The 24,046-nt window shown below is 46.9% G+C and overlaps 2 protein-coding genes across 17 annotated transcripts in view; one reads left to right on the top strand and one right to left on the bottom strand.

The window, feature by feature from the left end:
* FNBP1 (formin binding protein 1) overlaps window positions 1–24,046 on the top strand; it is a 66,745-nt gene that overhangs the window by 30,149 nt on the left and 12,550 nt on the right. For 4 of the 15 annotated variants that reach the window (XM_032233448.1, XM_032233447.1, XM_032233443.1 and 1 more), the window contains exons 7-11: window positions 3,323–3,451; window positions 6,849–6,995; window positions 9,170–9,364; window positions 13,986–14,168; window positions 23,872–23,886. In XM_032233448.1, the coding sequence (XP_032089339.1) occupies window positions 3,323–3,451; window positions 6,849–6,995; window positions 9,170–9,364; window positions 13,986–14,168; window positions 23,872–23,886 (669 nt within the window). The remainder of the gene's footprint in view (window positions 1–3,322; window positions 3,452–6,848; window positions 6,996–9,169; window positions 9,365–13,985; window positions 14,169–23,871; window positions 23,887–24,046) is intronic. The other 11 variants (XM_032233455.1, XM_032233454.1, XM_032233452.1 and 8 more) reach the window with 4 other exon arrangements.
* USP20 (ubiquitin specific peptidase 20) overlaps window positions 5,751–24,046 on the bottom strand; it is a 64,626-nt gene continuing 46,330 nt past the window's right edge. Inside the window, exons 25-26 of one of the 2 annotated variants that reach the window (XR_004256656.1) lie at window positions 19,332–19,505; window positions 5,751–5,856 (exon numbers count right to left, since the gene is read on the bottom strand). The gene's annotated coding sequence lies outside the window, so the exon portion shown is untranslated. Of the gene's footprint in view, window positions 5,857–18,786; window positions 19,506–24,046 lie in introns of those variants that run through there. The other variant, XM_032233441.1, reaches the window with a different exon arrangement.

Raw genomic sequence — 24,046 nt, 5'->3', positions numbered from 1 at the left:
CTCTATCTTGGTGGGTGCGTGAAGCCAAAGTCCAAAAGTTGCTTTAAAAAAAAAACAGTCCTCTAATTCAGTTTATTTTTGAAACAGAACTTGGCATGTTTTGTTTTCCGTTCTTGCCTTGTTTATCTTCTCGGATGAGCAGCTGGTTTGGCAACAGGACAATGCAGGATTTGGCCTGGAAGAGGGTGTCATCCCAAAAAGAAAGAGAGAGGGAGAGAGGGAGAGGGAGATTGATTGATTTTGGATTGATCTTCTTTGGAGATCGGCTGTGCTTCTCCGGAATTAGTCTCTTAGAAGCAGCTATCCGCCCTTAGCTTCCCTTTGTGGGGAACAAAAAAAAAATCTATTTATTGACACTTTTGCCGTTTCTGGAACCTGGGAAGGGTTAGGGAATGTTTTTTTCCAAATCCAGGCTTGATGCTTCTTGGGCTAAGACGGAAAGGAGAGATAAATTAGAAGGGAGGCTAAGAGCCAATTTTGTCCAGGGATTCTCAAGAGGGATGGAATGGCAACAGTTTTATGCTTCTGCCCGTCGTGGCTCTGTGTGAGTCACGGTTTTGAATTTAGGGATGTAGGAAAAGCCACCTCGAGGGAGGAACCTGTGTATTGTGTCTCTGAATGAGTTGCAGCCCTCAGCGTAGAGATGTAGGGAAGGGATTCCTCCTATGAGGAAGCTGCCTGTTGTGTTTCCATATGAGCTGTTCACCTGAACATAAGGATGTAGACAAGGGGTTCTGTCCATGAGGAAATGGCTCGTTGTGTCTCTGTATAAGTTGCTGAGTGTAGGGATTTACAGTCACAGACTTTATCTGGCTTGGAGAGCTTGGCAAGGAGTCTCAGAGAGTCAGGAACCAATGAAGCGAACTAATTTTGTCTCCTGCAAACTCCACTCCTCTTTCGCTCCTCTTTTATTTCCTCTGGGAGGGGCCATTCACCATCCACCTGTGGCCTTCCTCCCAAGTCGACCCCTGTTCTTTAGTTTCTCCCTTCGTCTGGCCACTCTGCGCATGCGCACACTGGGAACAGGCTCCAGCTGTTCTTCTGCCTCACTGATATCTGACTCTGAAGGCAGCTGATAACTGTCAGACGGCCCTGGCCCCCTCTCTGCCTCCGACACAGAGACCTCACCGGAGCCTTCCCCAGACTCCAGGACTGGCCCAGGTTCCTCCCCAACCTCCTCACTGCCCGAATCTGTCTCCAGCTCTGCTGGCCAGCCACAACAGGCCACCATGAGAAATTAACTGGCCACTGGTGGGCCACAACACTATGAGGAATATCACCCAACTCATATGGTTCAATGCAGTATTGTTTAACTGACTCAGCTGTCTGAGTAAATTCATTCTTTTGTCAATTTCCTAAATTCTTTCAGGACTTCCATGCAATTTTTTAAAAAAATTCAGCAACATCCAGAAGAAAAACAGGGAGGGAGGGAGGGAGGGAGGGAGAGAGAGAGAGAGAGAGAGAGAGAGAGAGAGAGAGAGAGAGAGATGTTAGTCAAAATAAATGCCAATGTGGGGTTATAAGGGGGAAAGAAAATTGTGTGCAAAAATGAGTGTGTAAAATTACGTCGCACGGAAATTTCTGTCGTGCAGGACCTTTCATTAAAACAAAGAGCAGCCGATGAGGAAACATGATGGATTTAATGTCAAAAACAGGGAGAGAAACCGAAATATTTGTCTGTGTTTGTAATAATGAACATATGTGGATTCCAAGCACATGGATCATAAGAATTGCACGCTTTTTTAAAAAAACTACTTGCCTTCCAACTAATTGCCTGTAGTGGGTTCTGGCTGCCTTAAATGCTCCCATTCTGTCCATTCTCTCCCCCCCCCCCACAATTAACGCATTGTGATTGGAGCACCCTCAAAAGGGAGATTTCTCCCAAAGAAATTCAAGGAACCAAAGTTGTCTATTTTAACACTGCAGCAAAATCCGTCCTGCAGCCAACAGGGGGTCTCTTTTTCTGATTGTTCCGAGTGCTTGAAAATCCCTTTCAGACTTTGCTGCTTCTCCTCCCTCCTTCGGGATTGAGTGCAACCTTAAGCAGTGGGGGGGGGAGGGGGGGGCTGGTGGAAAGCCGGCAGATTCTTTCTCCAAAATCTCACCATATAAGGGCTGGCAGAAGACCCAGCCTCCCCTTCCCTGGAAAATGCCCCCCCTCCGTTTTGTTTTGGGTTTTTTTTTAACAAAAGGGGGGTGGGTTCTTCTTGAGGGCACAGGGATGCACTCTGCACGCGGGCAGGGGTGCCTTCTTCGCCCTTAGCTCTCCTCCTCCCCAGGGAGAGCCCGGGTCCTTCCCCAAAGCCGGCTGCAACATCTGGGGAGATGCCAGCGGGGGAGAGCCGGGAGTTCCAGGCTGGTGGGGATGAGGAGGCATCTGATGCGGAGCAGATGAGAGGGGGGGGGGCTGGGGAGCCAGCCGAAGCGAGTGGGCCGGGAAAGGAACGCCAGACGGTGGAAATCTTGCTCAGAGGCCGGGGTGGGCGGAGGAGCTGACTTACAAAGGGATTGTTGATGGAAAATATTTATGCAAAGGCAGCACCCATTGCCAGCGGGAAACCAGTTAACCAATTCCTGCTTCTGCAGAGGCATGAGATGCCCCTCTGGCCATTCAGTTGTTCTTTTCCTAAAAACTCCTTCCTGTGACTCAAGGCAGTAAACATCTTCACAATCCTTTCTGCTCCTCTTTTCCCCACAACACCCCTGCCAGGTGGGTTGGGGAGAGACAGAGAGTGGGAGAGACAGAGAGAGAGGGAAAGAGAGACAGAGAGAGAAACAAAGAGAGAGAGGGGGGGGGGAGGGAGGGAGGGAGGAAGAGAAAAAGAGAGAGAGAGAGAGAGAGAGACTAGAACAGAGACTAGAACTCGCAGTCTCCTGGTGATTGGCTCAAAGTCACCCAGCTAGCTATCATGGCTAGGACGGTACTAGAACTCACCGACTCCTGGTGAGTTCTAGTCCCACTTCACGGTGACTGGCCCAAAGGTCATCCAGGTGGCATTCATGCCTAAAGCAAGACTAGAACTCACCATCTCCCAGTGATTGGCCCAAAGTCACCCAGCCAGCACTCACATGTCAGACGGCACTAGAACTTCCAACCTCCTGGATCCTAGTCCCAGCATCTTAACTCTCCACCGCACTGACTCTCTTCCCTTTTCCCTTAGCCAGTTTTTTTGGGGGTGGGGGGGTGGGGGTCTTTTGTAGTCCCTCCATTATTTCCCAGGCTGCTTTGCAACGGGAGTCATAGGGGCAGCCATCGGGTGCAAAATCTCCCCGGAAGCATCTGCCGAGTATCCCACCTTTTCCATTTCTCCTCCTCCTCCAGGCACGCCAGCAGGCCCAGGTGCGTCACCAGATGGCCGAAGAGAGCAAAGGAGAGTATCTCTCCACCTTACAGAGATTCAACCAGGAGCAACGAGAACATTACCACACGCACATCCCCAGCATTTTCCAGGTGAGGCAACCTCTCGCAATTTGGGTCTCCGAATTATTTTTGGTAGCAAACAATACAGTCCTCGGACTTACGACCTCCATTCGGCCCCCATGGTTCTGTGGCTAAGGGAGACGGTGCTTCAATGAATCACTGCCGTTGTTAAGTCAGGAACCCGGTCATTAAGTGAATCCGGCTGCCCCATTGAGAAGGCCGCCAAAGGGGATCACGCGATCCCGGAACACTGTGACCGTCATAACTAGGAACCAGTTGCCAAGGGTCCCAATTTTGACCATGTGACCACGGGGATGCTGCAACAGTCATAAGCGTGAAAAATGATCCCTTTTTTTCAAAGCGCCGTTGTAACTTCAAACTGTCACTAAATGAAACGGTTGTAAGTCAAGGATTTCTAGGCGAAGGAAGCCCTAACTTCTCCTGATCTTCTGCTAGTTTCTGCCGCATCTGAATGAATAAACTCTGGCAGGAATTCAGGCACAGCTGCCGGTTGTCCGAAAGACTCTGGAGCTGTCGTTGTATTGACATCATTGTTTCTCCCACCGCTGTCACTCACCGCTCTGCAGCTGGAGAGGGACAACGCGGAGGGGGCAGCCTGGTGCCAGGTTGAACCAACCAAGGCTCTGCCTGGATGCCCCAAGCCAAGAGTTGGTTATGTGACCATTGCCAAAGGTTGTTTAGTGCAGTGGTCACCAGCTGGGGGTCTGCAAGAAAATTTTGGTGGTCTGCAGAAAAATTATCTGCATTTTATATATTTATATTCCTCCAACTACGTCCCCTGGGAGGGATACGTGCAATGGACGCTTGTGTGGCTGCAGAGAGTCTCCCCCTTAGGGGTCTTTTTGGGGTCTGGAGGGGGGCAGAAATTCCAACTTGGGGTCTCCTTCAGCCTCCTGGGGGGGGGGGGGTGTCTTTGGGCGAAGGCTGGAGGGAAGAGCCGCTGGTGGCGAAGAGCCGGAGGGCCTCGTTCCAGTGGGACGGCATCATGGCCTGGAACTGGCTGCCCATCTCAGCCCGCTGAGCCTCCAGGCACCTGGCCTTGAACTCCCGCAGGTCTTCCCTCTGTTTGGAAAGCCCATGTTCCTAGTCCTCAGTGAGGTGCTTCTGCTGAGCCTCCTCCTCGGCCAGATCCAATTTGAACCGAGCTGTTTTGCCAACTCTTTCTCCTGGGGGCTGCTTAGCTCCAGCAGCTGCTTCCTCTTGGGGCCCTAAGGAGCCCGGGAGGGCAGGAGAGGAGGGGCTGGGAAGGGAGGGGCGAGCAGAGGCTGGTGAGGCGCCTCTTGACGTGAGTGACATCGAGTTGGCCACGCCCACCCAGTCACACACCTACCTAGCCACGCCCACCCAGCCAGTCATTAGGCAGATGATATTAGTGGTCCGCGGGATTTAAAATTATGAGTTTAGTGCAGTGTTTCTCAACCTTGGCAACTTGAAGATGTCCGGACTTCAACTCCCAGGATTCTGGGAGTTGAAGTCCGGACATCTTCAAGTTGCCAAGGTTAAGAAACAGTGGTTTAGTGCAGTGTTTTTCAACCACTGTGCCGTGGCACACTAGTGTGCCGTGACATAGTGTAAGGTGTGCCGTGGGAAATTACTTTATATATAGTCAATATAGGCACAGAGTTAATTTTTTTTAACATTTTCTAATGGTGGTGTGCCTCGTGATTTTTTTCATGAAAAAAGTGTGCCTTTGCACAAAAAAGGTTGAAAAACAGTGGTTTAGTGGTTCCTGAGGTCCGAAATGCTGGGGATCCCTGGTTTAGTGAATCTGGCTTCCCACGTCGACTTTGCTTGTTAGAAAATCGCAAGTGGCGATTACATGATTCCCCCCCCTGGACGCTGCAACTGTCATAAACACAGTCCTCAACTTATGACCGGAACAGAGCCTCAAATTTATGTTGTTAAGTGAGCCACTTGTTCAATGAGTTTGCAACATCCCCTGCTCACCTGATTAAAATTCAGACGACTGATTCGTATTTACAACGGTTGCCATGTCCCGGGGTCACCTGATCCCCTTTTGCGACCATCTGACCCAGGGGGCAGCTGCATTCACTTAACAACCCTGATACTAACTTAACAAACACAATGATTCGCTTAACAACAGTGGCAACAAAATTCATAAAATGGGGCAATGCTCAGTTAACAACCATCTTGCTTAGCAACAGGGCTCCATTCATAAGTTGAGGATTTCTTATAATTATGTTTCCAAAGCACGGGAGAACACACACACACACACACACACACGCTGGAACTTTCCAATGCCAGAAAGAAAGAAATATGTGTAATAAGCTGATATCATCTCCTACCCTGGCTTCCATCCTCTTCCTTTTTTTGGTCATCTTCATTAGCCTCCTTCAAGACTCATCGCAGCCGTTTCTCTCTGTGACCAAAAGTGGAGTGGAAAATTCCCAAACCTGTCATAAGAAGAATTTGGAGTGAGCAGCTTCTGATTTTGAAAAATAATCTCCCTGCGTGGAGGTTTTCCCGGGAATTGCTCTCTGCCTTCCACTCACTCGCCAGTTGCAGGAGGGAATTAGGAAACCTCTTCATCCAGATGAAGGGAGAGAGTTTGTGTTACTTTGATTATGGAAAACTTGGAGCTATAGCCTTCCCACGACAATAAAAAGCACGCGCTTAGTCCCCAAAAAACCTCTTTTTATTCCAAGGGCTGAGAATTATCTTCATCCACAGCCCACAATGAGTCACAAATAGTTTGTAAAGAGTCCGACAGAAGTCTGCCAAAGTCTTTCGGGGTAAGGTTGATAAGCACCCACCTTTATCTCCCTTGCCAAAGACCTAATTGCCAACTAGTTTTGCAGGGCCACACGGAGCACCGAGTCAGAACGGAGCTTCAGAGTTTAAACCGACCAGAACGAACAAAGTTGCTTCCTGCAAAGGCTCCTTTATGCCTTATGAATGTTTATTTTATTTATTTTTAATTTGTTTGATTTCTACAGCTGCCCTTCTCTGTCAATGATACTGGGCAGCTTGCAATTTACAATTTTATTGGTACTTTGGAGTTATTTTTGTGAATACAAGGCTCTCTAGGATAAATTTACCTCCCTCCTCACTTCTGAGCAATCCCAGACTTTGGAAAACCTTTCGTGTTTTCTCCTAGGACAGTGTTTCTCAACCTTGGCAACTTGAAGATGTCCGGACTTGAAGATGTCCGGTGAATGCTGGCTGGGGAATTCTGGGAGTTGAAGTCCGGACATCTTCAAGTTGCCAAGGTTGAGAAACACTGTCCTAGAAGGTGTGAGAATGTAAAGGCTCCCCTTGCAAATGCATGCTAGTCGTTCCCGACTCTAGGGGGCAGTGCTCATCTCCGTTTCAGAGCCTCTTGAGGTTGCTGCATGGACGGGGTGTCCCTGGGAGAAGTTTAACGTGTGATTCTTCCTCTCTCCAGAAAATCCAAGACATGGAAGAGAGGCGGATCATCAGAATAGGGGAATCCATGAAGACATTTGCCGAGGTGGATCGCCAGGTGACGCCCATCATCGGAAAGTGCCTGGACGAGATCACCAAGGCCGTGGATTCCATTGACCCAAAGCACGTAAGTGGGCAGCTTCCTTCAGACCCAGGATCACACCTGGGTTGTGGGGAAGGTGATATTTAACCCTGTTCGTCAGGTGTAAACCGTAGAGTTGGTGCGGTGGCCTAGAGGTGGCGCTCTCGCCTCACCATCAGGAGTTCAATACCAGGTAGAGGCAGATATTCCTCTCTCTGGGCACAAGGAGAATCTATCTGCTGAACAAAACTCCGCATTGGCAACAGGAAGGGCATCCGGCCAGTAAAACACTCTGCTGGTTCCATTCCGTTGCCCAGACTCCACCCCGCGAGGGATGATGGGGTCGTTAAGTGAAGATGATCAGGCGTAAACCATGTTTGCTCTTTGAAAAAGAGTCGGATGTGGTTCCTTCACTGCAGCTTTTTATGCTTAAGGCAGTGCATCCGTTGTCCCCTTTCATGTACAGGACGTCCTCTACTTACAACCGGTCCTCACACTTGTGACGGTTGCTGCATCCGTTACAAGCAGTTAACTTAAAACACTAGCGATTCCCTTAACAATGAATGCCGTGCTTTGCTTAACAGCTGTGGCCGAAACAAATATATTACACGCTCAAATGCAACTCACTTAACAACCCTTTTGCTTAGCAGTGGAAGTTCTGCTCTTACTTGTTGGACGTAAGTGGAGGGCTGCTTGCAAGCCAGAGGTGTGCCCCCCCACCACCACCACCCCTGTGAGGCCCATCGAAGGGCAGGTGGGCAGGACTGAGATGACAGATTTAAACAGCACAGATTCAGAAAGCTGAGAGCAGCAGTTGAACTTGCTCTGGATACCCGTCCGATTTCCTGCTTCCTGTCTGGATAAAGACAGTCGCCGTGTTTCCTTCCGATGCAGCGACAGGAGGTTAGAACCCAGGGCAGGGGATGTGGCACGGCTTAGAAAAGATAAAGCAAAGGCTGGAAAATAAAGTAATACCAAATAAAATTGGAAAAAGAGGAGGTGGAACATACAGGATGCGGCTTCCTCTGCTTTTCTTTGTCTCTCCAGTTCGCAGCTATTCCCTTCTTAATTTCCTTTTCCTCTTCCCATCCCTTCCTGTGAAGTTTGGGAAGAGTTACTGAATGGGGAACACACCCTCGTGTCCCCTGCAAAGACCTATTCTGACCCAGAACCTTCCTTAACAAGCATGAAGCAGAGCCTTCGTCTCTTTTATTTACACAACTGTGGATTCCTTTCATTCCCAGTCAGCAAGGCTTGGCAAAAAGTCTTTTCAAAGGAATGTTTATCCACACGAACCTTATCTCGCTTGGAGAGCTGCCAGATAACTAGTTTCCAACCGCAGGGCAAGGCAACGCTTGGCCCAGAGTCTCTTACAGTCACAAACAGAACTTTCCACTCTTGAAACGACCGAAAGAACAAATTGTTTCCTGCCAAAGCCCCCTCCCCATTCGCCCCTCCTTTGTTTCCTCTGTTCATCATCCACCTGTGGCCTTACTCCCATGTCGACCCTGATTTCTTAGTTGTCCTTGTCTTCTGGCGGCTCTGTGCATGCACACTCTGGGAACAGGCTCCAGCTGTTCCTCTGCCTCACTGATGTCTGACTCTGAAGGCAGCTGATAACTGGCATACGGCCCTGGCCCCCTCTCTGCCTCCGACACAGAGCCCTCATCAGAGCCTTCCCCAGACTCCAGGACTGGCCCATCTCCCTCCCCAACCTCCTCGTTCTCCGACTCTGCTGCCAGCTCCGCTGGAGGGCCACAACACTGCCTGGGTTTCCCGATTTTCCCATGCATGACAGAATTCTGGGTCATTTTCTTAGCTGATAACCCCAAAACCTGCTTCTTGTGAAGAAGCTTCTTGGACAAGAAGCAAAACTTCTTCCAAGGAAAAAGAAAGCAGGGAAGTCCCGCTGCCTTTTGAAAAAAGCACCTTCGGGTCAACTATCACCTGGATTGAGTGAGACTCTCAATCAATCAGAGTAGGGCTGGAAGGGACCTTGGAGGTCTTCTAGTCTAACCCCCTATTTAAGCAGGAAACCCTGCACCATTCCAGACAAATGGCTGCCCAGTCTCTTCTTAAAAGCCTCCAGGGATGGAGCATTCACAACTTCTAGTGGCAAATTGTTCCACTGGTTAATTTGTCGGTTCCTTCAAACTTCTTGAGATTCCAAGATCCTCAGTTTGTGACCCTGTTTTCTGCCATTGTGTGTCCCCATCCAGGATTCTCAGCTCGTGGTCGATGCCTTCAAATCCGGCTTTGAACCCCCAGGAGATGTTGACTTCGAAGACTTCACCCAGCCAATCAAGCGAGCCGTTTCCGAATCCAGCCTCTCGAACTCAAAAGAGAGCAAATCCGAATCCAGATTTTCCAGCAAGTCGAAGGGCAAATTATGGCCGTTCATCAAAAAAAACAAGGTATATATGACATTTCTCTCTCTCTCTCTCTCTCTCTCCTGTGCACACTTTGGCCTAGTTGTTCACACTTCTTTGTACAGTAGTTTTTGCTACTTGTGAGTTTTTTTCTTTGGAATCCCAGCAGTGAAGTGTTTTTTTTTCTCTCTCTCTTTCTCTCTCTTTCTCTTCTTCTTCTTCTTCTTTTTTTATTTTAAATAGAAATTAGTTTCTAAGAACTAATAGCTGATGGTCCTGTTTGAAATTTAATGTAACAGTTTTTCTTTTCATTGGCAAAGTTTTTGTTTTATTTTTAATTTTTCAATGCATCTTCTTTTGAAATTATGGTTCTTTTCATTATAATTTGTGTTTAGCTTTTAATGCCGAATTGATTTGAATTGGTTTGAAGTTAGTTTTGTTTGGCTCTGTTTCAGTTGTATCTTTGCCATGGTGGTTACAGGTGGTCCTCGACTTACAACCGCAATAGAAACAAAATTCCCATTGCTAAGTGAGACATTCATTAAGTGAGCTTTGCTTCATTTTTACGGCCTTTGTTGCCAGAGTTGTTAAGAGAATCATGTCAGTTGTTAACCTAATAAGATGGTTTTTAGGTGACTCTGGCCTCTTCCCCATGGACTCTGCTTGTCAGAAGGTCCCAAATGGGGACTCATAAATATGAGTCAGTTGCCAAGCGTCCAAATTTTGCTCACATGATCATGGGGATGCTGCAATGGTCATAAGTGTGGAAAAACGGTTCTAAATCCGTTTTTCAGTGCCGTCCTAACTTCTAACAGTCACTAAATCAGTGTTTCTCAACGTTGGCAACTTGAAGATGTCCGGACTTCAACTCCCAGAATTCCCCAGCCAGCGAATGCTGGCTGGGGAATTCTGGGAGTTGACGTCCGGACATCTTCAAGTTGCCAACGTTGAGAAACACTGCACTAAATCAACTGTTGTAAATCGAGGACTTCCTGAATTTTTTTTCCCCCAGACTTTCCTGCTCAATTCTAAATAATTGCTGTCCCTTCTTCTTCTTCTTCTTTTTTTTTTCCATGCCTGCCTCAGTTGCTCCTCTGGTTCCATTGCTCGACCCTTTCCAGCTAATTCAATCATTAGGGAAACAGGAAAGCCCAATTTCTCCACTGTTAAATTGGGCTGGAAGACCTAAGCATCTTCATTAGAACTTCATCCTCCTCCCCCCCCAAGTCCAACTAGGAAACATGATTTCTTTCCTCCACTCGCATGCTCAGTCTTTCGGCTAAACATTTGCTCTGCTGTCCACACATCAGTTTTGGGGTGGTGGTGGTGGTGGTGGCCCCTTGCAAAGGAAGAAGCCAGAGGCCGATGGAGCACAGCCGTGGGTCCTTCAACCCAACAGGTGACTTTTCCTTCTCCGTGGCACCTGGAAACGGGGTTGAGATGGGGAAAGGGGACTCAACTCCTTTGAAGCTGAGCCCAGCTTTTGTGTCTCCTTGGCGGTTGGGACGGGATCTCCGTGGGTCCCTCTGGGCAAGCGTTCTGGGGCAGGGTAGCAAATGTTTGGGATGAGCAGGCCTAACACTCTCCACGTGCATCAACTTCTCCTTTTTCACCACCCGCATGATCAAAGCATGAACAAGGCATGTTCCTGGGTTCTCCTCCTCGCGTTGGGTTGACGCCACTTCTGCAGATCTAGCTCTTTGCCTCCTACATGGTTAGGAGTTGGGGGTAGGATGGGTCTGGCCCAGGGGTCCTCACACATGTCACAACCTTCACTTTATTGATGTTTGTGGTTGCATCTCGTTCTTCAATGTCCACCAATGGTTTCCTTTAAGCAATACAGGGATCGCTTAAAGAATTCATAATTCTCAGCCACAAGATTTAGATTTAGATTTATTTTATTTGTATGCCGCCCTTCTCCGGGAGGGACTCAGGGCGGCGAACAACTCAAAAGGGGAAAAGGGGAACATAGAACACAATACAAGTAGTTAACTCCCCGCGGAGATCCGGACCCTCACCTCTCTCCAGGCCTTCCGGAAAGCCGTCAAAACCTGGCTGTGCTGGCAGGCCTGGGGTTGATGGGTTCCCCTCCCCTCTCGACCTGTGTGGCTGTATGATTCTTGTTTATTTTAATCACGTGTATTGTGTTCTATGTTCCCCTTTCCCCCCTTTGAGTTGTTCACCGCCCTGAGTCCCTCCCGGAGAAGGGCAGCATACAAATAAACTAAATCTAAATCTAAATCTAAAATAGCCAAGAATCACACAACCACACCAGTCGAGAGGGGAGGGGAACTCATCAACCCCAGGCCTGCTGACACAGCCAGGTTTTAATGGCTTTTCGGAAGGCCTGGAGAGAGGTGAGGGTCCGAATCTCTGCGGGGAGTTCATTCCAGAGGGCCAGAGCTGCCACAGAGAAGGCCCTCCCCCAGGTAGTAGCCAGATGGCATTGGCTGGTAGACGGAACCCGGAGGAGGCCGACCCTGTCCGATCTAATGGGTCTTTGGGAGGTAATTGGCAGCAGGCGGTCTCTCAAGAGGCAAGGGAATTCGTAGTTCTGGAGAATATTCCCAGGATCCTCAAAAAGACCAAACGTTGGTTGGGGAAAATCTGGGAACTGAACTCCACCATCTGAAGTCTCTTCCAAATCCCAGGATTTTCAGCAATGGCATATTCACCGGTTGACACTCATTCACCTGGGGATGGAGGCTTCCAGGAACTCTCATGACCCAACTAGGTAACATCATCAGTGCTATGAGTTATGACTCTGTCCCTGTCTAAATACAGCAGTTCAGAGATTGGTCGTTTTCTTGCAGGCATTTCGTGACTTAATTAGGTAACATCCCCAATGCTAGAAGAAGCTGCCGTGTTTCCCTGGAAATAAGACAGGGCCTTGTTTTCTTTTGACCCCACGAAATAAGCGCTTGGCCTTATTTTCGGGGAGGTCTTATTATTTTTGAGGTGCAGGAGGCGGCCAGCGTGATCACCTCATGGCTGCTGCTGTGTTGCAAAGTTTTTGGGGAGGGCTTATTTTCAGGCGCAGGCGCTCAAAAGCCCGATGGGGCTTATTATCCAGGGGGGTCTTATTTTCAGGGAAACAGGGTAGCTGCTACCAGTGTTACATTCTTACCAGTGTTGATCATAATAGCAATAGCTCTTAGACTTATATACTCATTAATACCCTGTTTCCACGAAAATAAGCCTTCCCCGAAAATATTTGAGCCCGTGCGCAGCTGGTCCCCACCATTTCTCCTTGTTGCTTGCCACGCAAAAGTGAGGAGGCGAAGCCGGGGGGGGGACATTCCACACGCACCCCCTGACCTAATGGCCACTCCCACAACCCCAGCCACCGCGCCCCTTCTGTCACGCTAATGGCTGCCTCAAAAAGAGCGCAACACTCAGGTGACCACGCTCGCCACCTCCTGCACCTCAAAAATAACAAGGCCTCCCCGAAAATAAGGCCAAGTGCTTATTTCGGGGGTCAAAAGACAATAAGGCCCTGTCTTATTTTGGGGGGAACATGGTAGTGCTTTTACAGCCATCTCTAAGCACTTGATAGAGTCAGCATGTTGCCCCCAACAATCTGGGTCCTCATTTCATCAACGGTGGAAAGATGGGAGTGGGTCGGAATGACCTTCGTGGCCGTGAGCAGTGAGTTAGCCTACAATGCCGCATCCTAACCCGATGTTACCTGGCTGAATGTCTGCAAGAAAACCCCCAAGCTGGGAGCTACTGTATATAACCAGGGAGCGAGCCACACTCACCAGCACTGATGGTGTTCCCTAGTTGGGTCAAGAAACGCCTGCTGAAAGCTTCTGTATGGGAAGAAGAGAACAAGCGACCCTCCCTTCTAGCACTGATGACGTTACCTAGTTCAGTGTTTCCCAACCTTGGCAACTTGAAGATGTCCGGACTTCAACTCCCAGAATTCCCCAGCCAGCATTCGCTGGCTGGGGAATTCTGGGAGTTGAAGTCCGGACATCTTCAAGTTGCCAAGGTTGGGAAACACTGACCTAGTTGGATAATAAAACACCAAGCTCAGAGCGGACCAAGGACGTCACCATTCAATCCTGACCTAGGAATATTCTCCCCTATCCGGAGTTTCCCATCTATTTAACACCCGAATCTCCTCCTGCATGAAGCATGGCCGGCCATCCTAACCACCTGCTACGAAACTGCTTTTGGATCATGCCTTTTTTGGGGGGGGAAACCTTTCTTTCGGATTCAAGGCGCCGATCTTTCCCCCTCCTCTCGTTTTCTTTCTCTCTCCCCCCCCTCACCCCCAGCCCACCTTCTGCTTTGCTTTCCTGTTTTTTGTTTTTTTTAATGAAAAACCCCATGACGTCAGTGATTTTTTTTTTTTTTTTTGCTTTCTTTTGCCTCCGTCCGTGGCTTTTCTTGGGAGGAATTCTTCCGAAATTTGATTTTCAGCAGGTTTTGGGTGTCCCCTCCCCCTTATCTGTTTTGGTTTTAGTTCCCCTTTTTTTGGTGCTTGTAAATTTGTTTGCCTTTTCTTTTTTTTCTTTTTTGTACGTGTGTGTATGCTCTGTGCTTTATTTATTATTTGATTTGGTTCCAGGTTTGGTTCCTTAACCTTTTTGATTTCATTGTGTTGTTGTTGTTTTGTTTTCTTTTTTAATTCTATCACTTCTCCATCTCTTATACGTAGCTTATGTCCCTTTTAACACCCCCCTATCAGCCTCCTCCTCTGCCCCCTTCCTCTGCCTCGCCTTCTGCTCTGCCAAATGGCCCTCAGTCCCCTAAGCAGCAAAAGGAACCCCTGTCCCATCGCTTCAACGAATTCATGACCTCCAAACCCAAAATCCACTGCTTCAGGAGCCTAAAGCGCGGGGTAAGTTCTCCGGGTGTGTCTGTCGGCTTTCCTCTCCTCTTCCATTGCACGTTCTGTTGTGACGTTTGGGGAAACTGAGGGTTACGTCCACTTCCTTCCTTCCTTCCTTGTAGAGGGCCATAGTCTCTGTGTGTGTTTGTGAGACCCATAGCTCGGCGGCCCGAGAATTAGAATTCGACACGGAGTCAAAAACCCCCACGGTGAAACCACCCCAAAAAAGTCACACGGGCCTTTGTATGCGGGAAATGATTAGGACCCCTTTACCCTGCACTGGTGAAGCCCCAGCTGTGTCCAGTTGTGGTCACCGCGATAGAAAGAAGATGTTGAGACTCTGGAAAGAGTGCAGAGAAGAGCAACCGAGAGGATTAGGAGGCTAAAACCTATACAGAATGGTTGCTGGAATTGGGCATGTCTAATCTAGACAATGCGGTGGCTTAGTGGCTAAGACGCTGAGCTTGTCAATCAGAAAAGGTCGGCAGTTTGAATCCTTAGTGCCACCTACCGGAGTGAGCTCCCGTGACTCGTCCTGAACCTAGCAGTTCGAAAGCACGTTAAAAAATGCAAGTAGAAAAATAGAGACCACCTTTGGTGGGAAAGTAACGGTGTTTCGTGCACCTTCAGCATTGAGTCGTGCCAGCCACATGACCACGGAGACGTCTTCGGACAGCGCTGGCTCTTCGGCTTTGAAACGGAGATGAGCACCACTGCCCCCTAGAGTCGGGAATGACTAACACATATGTGCAAGGAGAACATTTACCTTTTAGTCTAGAGAAAAGAAGAACTAGGGGTAAAGTGATAGCAGTATTCTAATATCTCAGGGGCTGCCCCAAAGAAGAAGAAGAAGAGGGAGTCAAATTATTATCCAAAGCACCTGAGGGCAGGAGACAAAGCAATGGGTGGAAACTAATCAAGGGGAGAAGCAACCAAGAACTAAGGAGAAATTCCCTGACAGTGAGAACAATTAACCAGTGGAACAACTTGCCTCCAGAGGTTGTGAATGCTCCAACACTGAAAGTTTTTAAAAAGAGGTTGGATAGCCATTTGTCTGAAGTGTTATAGGGTTTCCTGCCTAAGCAGGGGGCTGGACTAGAAGACCTCCACGGTCCCTTCCAATTCTGTTACTCAGTTTGGCCATTGAAACAGTCAAACCCGATCAGTGTCTCTAGAGTCAGGGTAGTCCTGGACTTATGACCATTCATTTAGTGGCCATTCAAAGTTGCGCTGGCACTGACAATGCGGCCCTTTTCTTGCAGTTTGTCGCAAACTGTTGTTTTGTGACATTGGAATCTTTGTGGTTTCCATCCCGATGGATGTTATTGACTCCTTTCCCTTCCCATGTGATTATCTGACCTGTTTTGCATCCAGAAATGTCTTTTTAATCATTTGCCATGTTTCGCTTTTGATTCTTTCTCCACGTTGTGCGTTGTGGGTGCACAATCACACTGAGATTGTCCGAATTAATACTTTTTTCCAATCCGCCTGCCGCAAATGCCTAAAAAAAATAAAATTTAATTTCTTCCTTTTTTCAGCTTTTGGGGATGTTGTTCTTATTTTAGTATTATTTCAGCCCTGGTTTGCTTGCAGATTAATAGCGTTTGATTGTTTTTCCCTGCGGAAGAAATCCGGTAGGTGCTTGGCATGTTTGGAAAGAAAAATGAAATAAACTGTGGAGCATGGGCTTTTTTTCATTTTAGGATCTTCACTCTGAAACTCTAAGCCAAGCTGGAAAATGTATTGTGGGTTTCATTTCATTTGGGATTAAACAACTAGCTAGTGTTCCGTAGGAGGGGATATTGAAAACTGCTACTTTTAAATTGAATGGATTATAATTCAGTGTAAAATAATATCTCTAAAACTTCAAGAAACTCCCCGCCTCTAAAAAGTTAGCCTGTCAGGGAATAAACTGCTAAGCTAGTTTTCTTAATGTGAGGGGCTTTAAATTATTAATATTAATCGTGGGTGGGATTTTCCTGTGACTGGATAAATTATTCATTTTTCTGGCTTGGCCCTAATAAGGGAGAACCCGAGCCACGGAAGGAATTGTGAAAATTCATTAAACTGAGCATTTCGGTCCTTTTGTGTTTTCTGAAGTCACGTAAACCAATGTGGGGAAGTTTACAAAAGGCAGTTTCATGCAATGCCGTCCTTCCATTATAGTTTATTGATCAAACCTATGATTACCTTGGTCCTTGCTGTGTTTAAACATTCGGAATAGTAGGTTAGAAGCATTGCATGGAATCGGGGTTAGGGACCGTCAGTAATTAGTTAATTTTTTAGCCAGGTATTTCTTTCCCCCTGGGAGGAGTTGTTTTCTCTCTCCTGGCCATTCTTCCTTGGGTTCTGGATTATCCAGACTTCTGCTCCGAATTTGCATCCAAAGGAGATGCTGCTCGTATTAAATGCTTCTCATCTTAAATGCATGATGGGAAGGGGGTGTTTCGGTCACCCCTTTTTATTTCTCAGCTCTTCTTTTTTTGAGACCTGGAGGGCTGATACAGGTAGTCCTTGATTTACGATTCTAATTAATCCCAGAAGTACGATCACTAAGTGAGTCATCCCGTGACCAACCTGATTTTATGACCTTTTTTTTGGGTAATGGTCGTTCAGCCAATGGCACGGACGTTAAGCAAACTCACATCACCGTTAAGGGAGCCCACGGTCATTAAGTCAAGCCGATCATCCGCAGTCAGGCATGTCTCACTTAACAACTGTACTGCTCAGCACTGGGTGCCTGTTCTGACCGAGGCTTCCCAAGAGCATTAAGCAAACTCCTGGTCCCAACAAAAAAACCCTTTTTATTAATTTCCTGTGAATTCTGCTCATTCACCTCCAGCAAAGTCTTTCAAGGGAGGATTTACAGTCACAGACCTTCTCTGGCTTGGAGAGCTGCCAGGCATAAAATCTGCAGAACTTGGCAAGGAGTCTCGGAGAGTCATGAACCAATTAAGGGAACTAATTTTGTCTCCTGCAAACTCCACTCCCCTTTCGCTCCTCTTTTACTTCCTCTGGGGAGGGGCCATTCACCGTCCACCTGTAGCCTTACTCTCAAGTCGACCCCTGTTCTTTAGCTCTTCCCTTTGTCTGGCCACTCTGCGCATGCGGACACTGGGAACAGGCTCCAGCTGTTCCTCTGCCTCACTGATGTCTGACTCTGAAGGCAGCTGGTAACTGTCAGACGGCCCTGGCCCACTCTCTGCCTCCGACACAGAGCCTTCCCCAGACTTCAGGACTGGCCCAGGTTCCTCCCCAACCCTCCTCACTGTCAGAATCTGCCGCCAGCTCCACTGGTCACTGGCAGCCCACAACAGTGTCCTGATTCCTGGTCACAAGCCCGAGGACTACCTGTGTCAGTTCGTAACCTGGCCACCCTCTTACAGGGTTTGATTCCTGGTTAACCATCTCTCAGTTCAAATTATCTTTCTTTGCGTTGTTTCCATCACGCTCCAGCCAGAGGTAACCTTTATTGCTGAAGGAGGAATAAATGTAGCTCTCTTTATTATTATTATTTTCCGTTCTCCCTTCTGCTCCTCCTCCTCTTCCTCCTCCTCTCTTTTTTAACACCTGTATTTTCTTTTGCTGACTCAGCAACAATCCCAGTCTTTGTACTTTGACAAAGAACACATGAAGAGGCGCTTAGGCAGAGCCACCTATGCCGTGGAGGCTAGGGAGTACATTGTAAGTCCCGTGGATGGTGTGGACGGCCCACGCAACCACTGACGCGTTTGCAACGTTTGCAAGGGGGAGGACGCCCAAGTTCCAATTCGGCCCTCAGCAACAACCCCCCCCCCGGGAGGTTGCAAGCAAAACTAAAACCCCAAATCTTGAAGGGAGGGGGGGGGTGCTTCCTTCACATCGCAGGGCGTGTGCTGGGTTGGCTTGAGATTTAAAAAACCGTAAACATTGGAAAATCCAAAGCGAACCTTCCACGAAAGAGGCAGGATGGCCGCTGCAGTGAAACTCTCTTTGCTGATGCCCAGAAGATGGGAGAAGCAAAAACTGGCTATTTGGCTATTTGGCAGAACGATAGGCTGCGGTGGGTTGTTGTTGTTGTTATTGTTGTTATTTGGAACACAACATGCCAGATATCATGGTTGTAGAGGGCCGAAGCATACAGTTTATTGATATCGCAGTACCAGGAGATGCCGGAGTCAAAGAAAAAGAATTGGGGAAAAAAATCAAGAAATATCGCGACCTGGCCATCGAAACTACACGGCCATGGATGAAGCATGTAACGGTGATACCCATGGTCATCGGGGCACTTGGTACCCTGGCCAAGAATTTTACAAAACGCATCAATAAATTGCAGCCTCCTGCAATAACACCAGCGGAACTGCAAAAAAACTGTGTTACTCGGAGCTTCATACATCTTAGGGAGATACTTGGTTGATACTTAGGATGCCGGCAGCACCTATATCAGCCATTAGCACCAGTCAGTAGAATTTGTGACACATCTTTAAATGTTCAGTTGACAGCAACCCGTATCGACTATTGACCGCTGAGTCCCTTCCGGATCTATTCCGATTAGCTGAATTATAAGAACAATTAACCAGTGGAACGACTCCAGAAATTGTGGGTGCTTCATCCCTGGAGGTTTTGAAGAAGATGCTGGAGAGCCATTTGACTGGGATGGAACAGGGTCTCCTGCCTGAGCAGGGGGTTGGACTGGAAGACCCCCCAAGGCCCCTGGCAGCCCTCTGATGCTATGAACCCGTTGGATCAGAAGTGGTAACTCCTCATGGAGGTTGGCTTAATAAGCACCACCGTGAAGTTGGGAAGGGAGTCAGGCTGTCCTCGACACATGACTTGAGGCTAACACCACGGGGAATGCTGCGATGGTCGTAAGCGTGAGAAACGTTCCCGTCTCTTTTTTTCAGTGCCGTTGTAACTTTGAAGGGTCATTAAGCCAGCGGTTGTAATTCGGGGACTACCTGTAATTAAGTCGTGTCCTTGATAGGCTTGTTCTCACCCAGCGAGATGGAGAAGGAGGGAGTTACACTGCAGTGGGCAGCAAACTCTGGCTCGTTAACCCCGCGCCAAGTTTGGCAAAATTGCCCCACCCCAAAAAATCACCTTTGAAGAAGGGAAAGGCTGGGTTTTTCCGCCGAGCCTCCTCTCCCTTCCAATGCAGAGAAATATGTATATATATTCATATTTGTGCCTTACCAGGCTCTTCAGTCTTGGTCCAACCACTCGGAATCCGCCCTCTTGCCCGCTGCAAACGAGAGTCATGGTTTGCCACGTGCCAGGAACGCCGAGATCCACCGGCTTCTCCATGCGCTGCCGCGTGTCCATCGTTTTGCTTGCGGCTTCCCCTCCATCGGCTCCCTCTGCTGCATCCTGACAACATGAGCCCCAGAGGGTTAATTGCCCTGCTTCCGGGTGTAAGGAAGGGGGATTGTGGGAAATCAGAGACCGGCCCACCTCCCCGCCTTCTCCAGAGCCATCGGTTGGTGGTGGTGGTGGTGGTGGTGGTGGAACCCGAATAAACCACGTAGGGGATCTGGTTGGGGAGGGAGCAAAGGGATTTTATTCTTGAATTTATTGCTTGCGGTTATGCAGACTTTCTACTTTGGCCACTCGAAGAGGTGTGGACTTCAACTCCCAGAATTCCCCAGTTAGGCTGGAGAATTCTGGGAGTTGAAGTCCACACCTCTTCAAAGGGATCAAAGTTGACAAAGGTGAGGATCTAAAGGACTTAGATATGATCTTATACCCCTTTTTCCCCCACTGGAGATTAGGTCATTTATTTAGGAATTAACTTGAGGCATCAGCCGTACGTACCCAGATTTTGCCATTGTTGGTTTTCCCACCAGGCTAAATTGCCTGGGTCAAGCCATATAATTCAGATGTGGAATTCACATGCTCACCTGGTTTGGGTTAAAGCCAATTTACGCCCCTCCCCAAAACACAGCGTCATTAAAAGAAACCAAAAGAGATAAGCATGGAAAACCAGAATCTGATTAAACCACAGATGCCACCGTTTCAATACGGTGATCAGGTTTGCTCATAACTGAAGAATTAGGGCAGCCTATAGCTAATAAGGACTGAAACGAGTTTTGTTTTATTTCTATTTTTTATACAGAGCTATGAAAAACCCGAGAAATTAAAGGAATTTTTGTAAAAATTAACCACAGTCCAATCCCTAGAACAAAAGTTTAATTTTTTTTACAGTAATCAGACCAGTTATTTTTTTTTAATATAATTTGTATTCAAATTCTCCTCATGTAAAATACAAATGAAAAGAAGAATAATGGGGAAAGGGGGAAGGGGGAAAAAAGGGAGAAAGAGAAGTGTGGGAAAAGAAAGGAAGTAACACTGGTTTTTAAGAAGAGGTTCGACAACTATTTGTCTGAAATGCTGCAGGGTTTCCTGCCTGAGCTGGGGGTTGGACTAGAAGACCTCTGAGGTCCCTTCCAACTCTTGTTACCCCGTTACGGAAAAAAAAGACTAACCTCGAACTTCTTTTAAGTGCCGTAAAATAAAAATAATAAAATGCAGCCTTAATATTTCAGTTTTACATGCTTTAGTACACATGAGCCATTGCTATAACAGCAAACCGTTTTGTTTTTTAAAAATCGGTCAAAAGAAGTCATTAAAAGAGGGGGTTTTATGGGGGGGGATTCCGTATGGCGTTTTATATATATATTTATATATTTATATTTCTATATATATATATATGTATATGTATATGTATATCTATACTTTCGACCACCTAAGAATCTGGAGGTCCACTTTCTTTATTCATCACTCCCGATGCAAAGTTTGAAGAAACTCTTTGGAACCTTTTGGGCAGTCATGTTGACAGTTTTAAAGCCTCCACCGTAGATGCAAAAAAGAAAAAGAAATAATCATAATAATAGTGCCAAAAACCAAGGGGAACCCCTCCCCTCCTGCAAAACAATACCTTCTGTTCTCATTTCCCCCCTTCTTCCTCTGTCTCTCGCCCCCCCCCCTCTCCCCGCCCCGCCTCATTTTGTAAGCTGTAGATACGCTGTATATATATATAATATGTATGTGTGTGTGTGGTCCGGCCCGTAGCATCCATGGAGTGACCGTTAAAATGGTAGCCTTGTTGGATGGCAAATCCGTAGCTTCTGGCATTGTTACTCCCCCCTTGTCTAGAGAGTGAGCAGCTTTGACCCATAGCGCATGCTTGTAGGAGGGGAGGCGGTTTTCCTTCGACAACCATCCCTCCTCGTAGTTTCTATAGCCTGCATGTAGCCGTTGGAGATCTGTGTAGTAGCCTTGTGTCTTTGTAGACGTTCACAGCCATGGGGGGACAGTGGGGGGGACGACAGCAAAGGAGATGCCCAGATTTTGTGGGCTTGGGGTTGAGGCTCGCCCTTCGGTCTTCTGTAAGATGCTGGTTGCATTTATTCACATTTTATTTTGGGGGGGAAATGCAAAACGCCGGGATAAAACAGTGTTTTGCACAGGGGTTCAACTCTCGGGGGGGGGTGTTCAGGTAAGTGCTGGGGAGGGGGGGGCATGATAAGCCTACGTTGCAGCTTGCCAGGGGAATGGATCCATGCCCTAGGTGGTTTATTTATTATTTATGCCCCACCTTTATTATTCTTTTTTAAATAAACAGCTCAAGATAACAAATTTACCACCTCCTGGTGATTGGCCCACATGCACCCAGCCAGCTTTCATGCCTAAGGCGGAACTAGAACTCACATCCTCTGGTGACTGACGCAAAGCCGCCCAGCCAGCTTTCATGCCTAAGGCAGGAGTAGAACTCGGGGTCCCCTGGCTGACTTATGTTATTTAGATTTACGTGCCCCCCCCCCTTTACATTGGCACAAGTCAATCCAGCAAACATAATGCACCCTCCTGGTTGTTTTTTCCTCACACCAACAACCCTAGGAGGTAGGCCTTCTTCCAGATCTAAGAGGCAACTACAGTTCCCAGTTCCCAGTCCCAGCACTTCACCCTTAACGAAACCAGTCCTCAACGCTTTTTAACTTTGTGACCAGTTCACGGGAAGTGAGAAAATTTGAGAAAAAGCTGTGTATATTACCTAGAATTCTACCTCTACATTCTGGTGGATTGTAGAGAGAGAGAGGGAAATTACCCGGGTGAAAATATATAAAAATTGTTCACTATATAAATGGGGGTTAAAACCTTTTTTTTGTCTTTTAAAGTCCAGAGCAACAAGATAACATTCAGAAGAAACTCGGTTAGATTTACAGGTTTCCGGCTTGGTCTCTATTTTATTTTTAATTTTTAATTTTATTTTTTTAACCATTCTGATACAATTTGGATAAATTAAAAATATGCGGATGTGCTAGCTCATTACAGGCACAGAAAAGGTTTGTTTATTTTTAGAGTTTAGGTTACTCCCAACATTTATTTTTAGACATTTCAGCAGGATATATTATCTGACCTATTTTTAAAATCCAGGACAGGAAGCCATATTTCTGAGTCTGTTAAAAAGGTTTTACTGGAAAATAAAATCCCTAACATGGCACTCTTTTGAACAATGAGTGTAAAAACGAAGTCTTTAGTAACACATCAGTAAGCTGGACTTTTAATTGTTTTATGTAATAATGATCCTTTTTGTTTTGTTTCATCTAAGGCTAAACTATTAGTTTGTATCTGTGCATTCTAGTGAGGCTTTTTGGGGGCTATGAATTAATACAAAATCTTATTCCCATCCTTGGGAGAATAGTTTGGTTTTTTTTTAAATGACAGCTCTGTTGCAGTTTGAGGTGGCTTAGAAGAGCTTAAATTCTCGCCCTCAAATTGTCTTTTTTCCCCTATTGTGCACCAAACTCCAGTTTTGAACGCCCCAATGCTCAAACTGGAAATGTGCAGAATAGCATCATGAAGGAAGGAATAAGAGATATTGAGATGTTTAATTTCCTCCCTGCCTGCCTGGAAGCTAAACACTTTTTTTCCAAGCTTCCGGACAGAAAGAAAGTGAATTAAACAGTTCTCATGGCCACTTAATAATTTTTTATCCATCCATCCATCCATCCATCCATCCATCCATCCATCCATCCATCCATCTATCATTTATCTTTCTTTCCTTTTCACTTCCTTTCCTCCCTCCTTCCTTCTCTCATCCCTTTTTTCCTCTCCCTCCTTCCTTCTTTCCCTCTCTCTCTCCTCCCTCCCTCCCTACTCTTTCTTATTTTATTTATTCAATTTCTATAGCCGCCCATCTCAATCCGGGCCACTCTGGCCAGCAAACCAGCCCCCAATAATTAAAGCCATAAAAACACCACAAATGGTTTACAGATCATACTTGGAAGCAACCAACACAATACTAATAACTACATGTAAAAAGTTGGCAAACCTTTTTTTTTAAAGTTAAAAGGTCTAAAGCACAAGGAGTTGACTTTGCATTATTCAGCGGCTCTTAAGTCACCTTTTTCGTTTTGTTTTTGCAGAGGCCGATTAGCATAGACGAGGCAGGATAAAAAACACCACCACCTGAGAATTTGTATTTTTAGGCAGCGGGGAGACCAAAGCAGTATTTTTTTTGCCCCATTACAATCTTGTGAACCTTTGCAAAGTTCTGTGAAAAGCAGTGTCCATTTGCACAAGCTGAGCAGACCTCTGTGCGTGTGTCCAGTTCATTCACATCGTTTTATTAAACGCAGTTTCGAGCTTTGTCTCCTTTTTCTGATACGTTCTTTTCTTTCTCTCTCTCTTTTCCTCCCCCCCTTCTCCGTCCTCCTCCGCTTTAAACACGAAGCTTTCTCTGAAGCTGGTAAGCACCATCCCAGCATGTATATGTATATATATATATATATTTTAAAAAATATCACTATTTTATATCTGTGACTTGTGTAGCTTGTAAAATGACTATTTTTTTCCCTGTTGTCTTTTAAGTGTGTTGGTGTGTTTTGCGTGTGTTTATTTGTGTTTTT

This window comes from Thamnophis elegans, chromosome 16 (genome assembly GCF_009769535.1).
Source record: "Thamnophis elegans isolate rThaEle1 chromosome 16, rThaEle1.pri, whole genome shotgun sequence".
NCBI lineage: Eukaryota > Metazoa > Chordata > Lepidosauria > Squamata > Colubridae > Thamnophis > Thamnophis elegans.
The sequence above is the reverse complement of the archived record's forward strand: the minus strand, read 5'-3'. Positions and strand labels throughout refer to the sequence as shown.